This window comes from Trichechus manatus, unplaced genomic scaffold (assembly GCF_000243295.1).
Source record: "Trichechus manatus latirostris isolate Lorelei unplaced genomic scaffold, TriManLat1.0 scaffold00030, whole genome shotgun sequence".
Taxonomy (NCBI): domain Eukaryota; kingdom Metazoa; phylum Chordata; class Mammalia; order Sirenia; family Trichechidae; genus Trichechus; species Trichechus manatus.
Window position 1 is genome coordinate 14,904,412 of NW_004443966.1, and position 7,554 is coordinate 14,911,965.

Genomic DNA, 7,554 nt, shown 5'->3' on the forward strand with positions numbered 1-7,554 from the left:
CATAAATATTAGTTGAATGAAGAAATAAGTGAATCTTGTAGTACTGTGTGTTACTCTTCATTTTTGCATGTTATTCTGGTCATCCTTCATAGGAAGTGTGTGCTATGAGAGCAGGGGCCATGTATTTCCCTTTTCTTGCCAAGGATATTGATTTGAATCCAGGGAAACCCAGAGGATGGAGGTGGGGAGGTCTGTGTAGTGCCAGCCTTGGTTCCTATTATTGTTTGAGGTGTTTCAGTTTCCCCTGGTACTGGGTCTTCGCCTCTTGTCCTGCCACTAGGTGAATTAGCAGTACTTCTGGGAGTCTAAATCAAAGGACTTGATTTAGACGTGGAAAATGTTGGCATGGAAAACCAAAACAAAACAAAAAAAAACCAACGGTGTACCTTGGCCCACGTACTCCAGTGTTTTTTAGAAAGAACCATTTATGACAGTGAAACATAAATGAATTGTATTTTGCTAGATAGTTGTAGACAATAACACATAGAACGTAAAGAACTATAATAAGAAGTAAAAATAAACAAATCACCAAACCAAAACAAAACGAAACACTTCTAAGCTCAGAGGATGAGCAGCATTGCTTTATTAAATAAGTATTGACCAAAGACCCAGGAAGAGCTGGGCAAACACACTGGGTTTCCAGCCATTCACAGGAGGATCCTCCCCAACAGGGGGACACCAGGTATTGGCAGTGGCTTTGATTTCTAGTGTAATGTGGTTGGTGCCACAAGAGAGGTACAGGCAACATTTTGGGGACTTCAGAGGCAGGGGAAGAGCCCCCTGATTGATCAGGACTATGGGGAGGGCTCTAAGGAGGTGGTAGACTGTGGTCGAGTGATAATGGGGATAGAGGAAGAATTCTTTTTTTTTTTAACATCTTTATTGAGATGTAATTCATATATCATACAATTCACCCATTTGAAGCAAACAATTCAATGGTTTTTAGTATATTCAAAGATATATGCAACCATCACCATAGTCAATTTTTTTCATCACCTCAAAAAGAAACCCCATATCCTTTAGCTACCACTCTGCTACCTTTATCCCCCACCTACAGTCTTAAGCAACTTCTTATTTACTTTTTATCTCTATAGATTTCCCTATTCTGGACATTTCATATGAATGGAATCATGTAATATGTGGTCCTTTGAGACTGACTTCTTTCACTTAGCGTAATGTTTTCAAGGTTCATCTACATTGTAGCATGTATCAGAGTTTCATTCCTTTTTATGGCAGAATAATATTCCATTGTGTGGATATACACACTTTGTTTATTGGTTTGTCAGTTAATGGACATTTGGATTGTTTCAGCTGTTTGGCTATTATGAATAATGCTGCTATGAACATTCGTATATTAGTTTTTGTGTGGATATATGTTTGTGTATATACCTAGGAATGGAATTGCTGGGTCATATGGTAACTCTGTGGTTAACCATTTGAAGGACTGCCAGAATATTTTCCAAAGTGGCTGTACCACTTTATATTTCCACCAGCAATGGACAAGGGTTCTGATTTCACCACACCCTTGTCAACCCCTGTTATTATCTGACTTTTTGATTCTAGCCATCCTAATGGGTATAAAGTGATATCTCATCTTGGATTTGATTTCTATTTCCATGATGACTAATGATGTTGAGAATCTTTTCACGTGCTTATGGCCATTTATATATCTTCTTTGGAGAAATGTCTATGTAGACCCTTAGGGCCCCCCCCCCCACCTTTTTAAATTGTGCTAAATATATTTATCACAAACATTTTCTGTTTCAACATTTTTTAATGTACAATTCAGTAACATGAATTACATTTATAACGTTGGCAACTATCACCACTTATTCATTTCCAAAATTTTTCATCACCCTTAACAGAAACTCAGTGTCTTTGCCCATTTTTAAATTGGGTTGCCTTTTTATTATTGAGTTATAAGAGTTCTTTATATATTCTGGATACGTGTCTCGTATCAGATACACGATTGACAAATGTTTTCTCTCATTCTGTGGGTTGTCTTTTCACTTTCTTGATGGTACCCTTTGAAGCACAAAAGTTTATGTCAAATCCAAATTGTCTATTTTTTTTTTTTTCCTTTTGCTGCTTGACCTCTTGGTGCCGTATAAAGAGGAACCATTCTTAACTTTGGTAAATTCCTAGTTTGGCAATCCCAGTTTGTATTTCTTTGGCAAAGCCAGTTTGTATTTCTCTGTCTCTTGGGCCTTTCCTGAGGCTTTGGCTGTCTCTAGTTCAATTACTCACGGCTGTTAAGCGGTCTTAGTCTGTTAGTTGAGCGGTCTCGTTACTTACTATGTGTCACTCTGTCTCCAACAAGTGCCTGGATTTGCCTGGTCTGTGTCTGTATCTCAGGGCAACCAACTTGAGTTGTTGTCCTGTCTGCCTTGTTGCCTCGTTCAGTCTGGAAAAGCTGCCTCTCGTTCAGTGAGTTGGAGCCCATCTCTGGGTCCCCTTCCGCCCACTGGGGGGGTGCAGACTTGTGTGTGATAAAGTTTGCCCGGTGGCAGCATATGGGAGGATGGGAGATGAGTAGCCCCAGCTCTCAAATAGCTGTTCAACCTTGGGGAAGTTACTCGACCTGTCTGACCCTCTGTTTCTCCATGTGTAACATGAAAGGATTGGGTGACCTCTAAGGCTCTTTCCAGGTCTAAAATTTTAAGATTGCTTATTTATTGTTATTGTTGTTTGCTGTTGAGTCAGTGCCTGACTCACGGCAACCGCGTGCACAATGGAAGGGAACACTGCCTGGTCCTGCGCCATCCCCGTGATGGATTGTGGATGGGATCATCGTGATCCGTAGGGTTTTCCTGATTTAATTACCTCCCTCCAATATTCAGCCCTGGAGGTGCAGTGGTTAAAGAGCTTGGCTACTAACCAAAAGGTTGGCAGTTCGAACCCAGCAACCACTCTGCAGGAGAAAGATGGGGCAGTCTGCTTCCTTCAAGACTTACAGCCTCGGAAGCCCTATGAGACAGTTCTACTCTGTCCTGTCGGGTCACTATGAGTTGGAATTGACTCAACGGCAATGGGTTTTGGTCTCCAGCATTGTGGGAGTGAATGACTTAACAGTCTGATAGTTTTGCCATCAGAAGCAAGTGTATGGTCAATAGTAAACATCCGACAGTCCTGACCCAGCTGGAGGTAGATTGAGACTGACTGGATTTCTTCACTCTGTCCTTTTTCAGGGAAGCGGCTGGGCACCAGCTGGCCAGAGACACCTGAGGCCTTGTCAGAACTCTGAGTGAGGCCTGGTGAGGGGGAGCAGCTGTCACCCTTCCGCCTTCCCAACCCAGCTTGAAGATGCTGAGCTTGAAGCTCCCGAGGCCGCTCAGCATAGACCAGATGCCCCAGGTATGTGCTCTCTTTGTTCAGTGTTTGGGCTCCTGGGTGTGACCAGGGGTGGCTGCTTCGTCCTCAGCCTGTCTGTTGTGTGCAGGTCCTGTCTCTTCAGTGATCCTCTCCCAGACTCCCTCAGGTTAAATAGAGTCTCCTGTTTCCCCCACCTACACCAAGCCTGGAAATGGAAGTGATTCTAAAGCTGTTTAATAGGTACCCCTTCCCTAGAACATCTGTATTTCATCCAGAAGCAAAGTCATTGTTGAGATTAGAGATGTAGGCTAAAGAGATGAAGCCAGCAGCAGCTGGCTGGGCAAGAGAAGGTTTTTTTTTTTTTAAGGACCCTTCTGTGGGTTCTTGGGAGTCCCTGGGTGGTGCAAATGATTAACACGTTCGGCTGCTAATGGAAAGATTGGTGGTTTGCGTCCTTGCCTCAGAAGAAAGGCCTGGCGATCTACTTCTGAAAAATCAGCCATTGCAACCCTATGGAGTGCAGTTCTACTCTGACACACATGGGATTGCTATGAGTCGGAGTCAGCTTGATGACAGCTTTTTTTTTTTTGGTGAGTTCTCAAAAGCAGGTCAGGAGTGAAGTCAGCTCAGGGTGTGGCTTTGCTGTTGTCCTCATCGCTTCCAGGAGGCCCAATCTGAGCCTGGTTGAGCGTAAGAGGAGGGTTGTTGAGTGGCTGTTATCGCAGCCCCTTAATGGACTCCTGGGCCTGGGAGAGCACATGCGGCCATCCCAAATGTGTGCTTCTTCCGAATCATATGTGACTGACTGATAATCGGCTCTAATGAGCCTTAGATGAGGCCATCTGGTGTGAGCTACGGAGAGCTGGTGCACTCCCCTTTCCCTTGCAGAGAAAACATCATTTCATTGCACCTGTTTGATGTCAAATTTCCTTCCTTTTTGACTAAAGAAGATGAAGCATTCATTCACGGTGGAAAGTTTCATTTGGAAGCTATCACCAAGGGAGGTGGGGAGCCCGCTTTCCACTCAGCTGATTGCCAGGCGCTTACGACTTTCCCCAGAAAAATAATTCCTGAACGAACTCAGCATCATGAATGGAAGATCAGGAGGAGGCACACTGCCAAGCTCTCTCCCTAAAAGCCTGTATAAAGCGAGGTGATTTGAGTAAGACGGCATTGGGGGGAAGTCATAAGTGATTCAGAGCTGTTGGGTGGGACTGGGAGGAGATGGGGATTGCGGCAGGTAACAAGTGAAGAATGCGGCCGTGTCCCCTGATGCTGTTGAGCAGAGCGCAGCCCTGTTCTCAGAGCCAGGAGCCTCACCCAGCGTTTCACTGGGTGGCTCTGCCCACAGAGCATTAGTAGCTGTGATTGGGAACACAGTGTGGTTCTTTGATTCATTTACTTATGAAATTTTCATTGATGGCCTACAGTGTGCAAGATGTTACCCTGTATGGGATTCAGGGAATAGTTGCATACAAATCTTGCCCTTAAGGGGTTTCTATGTTGATCAGGAAGGAGCCCTGGTGTCATAAATGGTTAAGCGCTCAGCTGCTAACTGAGAGGTTGGCAATTCAAACCCATCTAACTGCTCCACAGAAGACAGAGCTGGTGATCTGCTTCTGTAAAGATTACACCCAATTCTATAGAAGAATCCTGATTAAAAGGGGGGTGGGAGGAATGGCAGAATAGAATTTCAAATTCTCATGGAATCCCGACTTTCTGGAGCCATACAGCCTTGATGAACCCCTGAAACTATTGCCCTGAGATACATCTTTAAACCTTAAACCAAAAATAACCCGATGTCTTCTTAAAACCAAACAGTAGTTTAGCTTAACTAGTAAAAAATGTCTGCCTTGAGCATCATGCTCTTTTAAGAAGTATCTACATGGATAAAATTGACAGCAGCAACTTGAAATATTAGATAGGACCCTTAGGGGGCTTTAAGTTTATGTCAATGGGGGAAGAACAAGTCAGAAAAGGAAGGTGAGAATGGTTGCACAACCTGGAGAATGTAATCAATGTTACTGAATTGTACATGTAGAAACTGTTGAACTGGTGTATGTTTTGCTGTGTATATTAACAACAACAACAAAATTAAAAAAAAATTTAAAGCCCCTCCCCCCAATTTGTGTATATGGGGGGAGGGGCTTTTTTTTTGTATTAAAACAGACACAAGTATATTAAGGATAAAATGCATAATTTGTATGAATATTTAAATAGGAGACCTTACAAAAGTGTTAAACTTACATTTTTGGTGGGATCTGTTGGTTCCAATACTCAATTTGCAGAATGACCTTTGGTGAGATACTTGATCGCTCTACCTCAGTTTTTTCATCTATAAAGTGGGGACAATAATAGTAGCTGCTTCCTAGCATTGTTGTGAGGACTAAATGAGATGCATCCTCATTATTCTTGGAGTCCATATTTGGGGATTTGCCTGTTAGCTAAAAATATTCAAGCGCTTTCACAGGCATTGCAAGATGAGCACATGCGCAGAGCATGAAACATGCCCAGCTGAGATGGGACCAGGGCGGTGTGGGGAACTTCACAGGATCTAACTACCTCCAATGGGAGAAAGATGTAGCAGTTGGCTTCTATAAAGATTTCAGCCTTGGAAACCCTATGGAGCAGGTCTGCTCTGGCCTATAGGGTTGCTATGAGTCAGAATAGACTCGACTGCAATGAGTTTAACCACCATGAAAGGAGCCCTGGTGGCCCAGTGGCTGAGAGTTCAGCTGCTAACCAACAGGTCAGTGGTTCGAACCCACCAGCAGCTCTGCAGAAGAAAAGACCTGGCAATCTGCTCCAGTAAACATTTCAGCCTAGGAAACCCTATGGGGGCAGTTCTACTCTGTCCTATAGGTTTACTAAGAGTCAAAATTGACTCAGTGGCAATGGGTTTAACTACTGCGAATAATGAGAATGGCTGTAATCCGTGTGATGTGCCTGGCCTGTGGTGAACAGTCAATAGCTTTGGCTTTCATTATTATTATTAATTCTCCTGCGCCCTCCAGGGAGCCCTGGTGGCGTAGTGCTTAAGAACTCGGCTGCTAACCAAACGGTTGGCAGTTTCACTCCACCAGCCGCTCCTTGGAAACCCTATGGGGCAGTTCTACTCTGTCCTGTCGGGTCACTATGAGTCGGAATCGACTTGACGTCTCTAGGTTTGCCCTCCAGGGCACTGTCCAGAGGCAGAGAGTGTTGGAGGCGACATTCTGAAGTCCCGCCCACAGACTCTGGTCCTGACTCCCTGGCCTGGTGTTCACTGCCTTGACAGACCGGACCCCTTCCACCTCTTCCATGATTTCCCATCCAAGGACTCTCTACCTACACTGATGGTGTTTTTATTCTCCCCACCAATTCAACGTCACTTCTCTCGATTTCTGCTTGAAGAAGGCTTTCCTCCCCTCACCCTACGTCCTCTCTGTCTGGCTTCCTTCTTCACAGAGCTCAAAGTGCCGTCTCCCTTCCCTGAGCTCCTTCCGCTGTTGATTGGAACCACTGCAGGTTGCTCTGTATGGCCGCCTCTCCCTTTGTATATCAGCCGGCTGTGTGGCCTTAGCCACCACCCTACCCTCTCTGAGCCTCATCCATCCCAAGCGGGCAGTGAGCCCCACCACTCAGCACTGTCAGGGTTAGAATCAGGGGAAGCTCCTGGCATGTTCCTGATTTATAGGTTGCTCACGGGAAGGGCAGTTTCTCACTTCCCTTCCCTTACAAAGCAGGACTTGGGTAGATGCCTCGTCATTTTGAAGTCTCCCTTGTTCCAAAAACCACCACCCGGCTGTCAGTTTGTGGTACTGTGGTGGCTTACACGTTGCTATAATGCTAGAAATTATGCCGCTGGTATTTCAAATACCAGCAGGGTCACTCATGGAGGACAAGTTTCAATGGAGCTTCCAGACAAAGACAGGAAGAAGGGCCTGGCAATCTACTTTTGAAAATTAGCCAATGAAAACCTTATGGATCACAACAGAACATTGTCCAACTTGCTTGTTTTGGACATGTCATCAGGAGGGATCAGTCACTGGAGAACATCATGTTTGGTGAGGCAGAGGGCCATTGAGGGTGAAGGAGGCCGTCGGTGAGGTGGGTTGGCACAATAGCCACAATAATGGACTAACACATGCTGGTGATCGTGAGAATGACATAGGACCGGGCAGTGTTTCATAAGGTCACCATGAGCACAGAAGGTCACCATGAGTACAGAAGGTCACCATGAGCACATAAGGTCACCATGAG

At 44.9% G+C, this 7,554-nt stretch overlaps 1 protein-coding gene across 1 annotated transcript in view; it reads left to right on the forward strand.

Annotated features, from left to right (window-relative positions):
- The window catches only part of PAQR5 (progestin and adipoQ receptor family member 5), a 91,442-nt gene that overhangs the window by 41,481 nt on the left and 42,407 nt on the right, over positions 1-7,554 (forward strand). Inside the window, exon 3 of the mRNA XM_012555035.1 lies at positions 3,297-3,354. Within this exon, the coding sequence (XP_012410489.1) occupies positions 3,297-3,354 (58 nt within the window). The remainder of the gene's footprint in view (positions 1-3,296; positions 3,355-7,554) is intronic.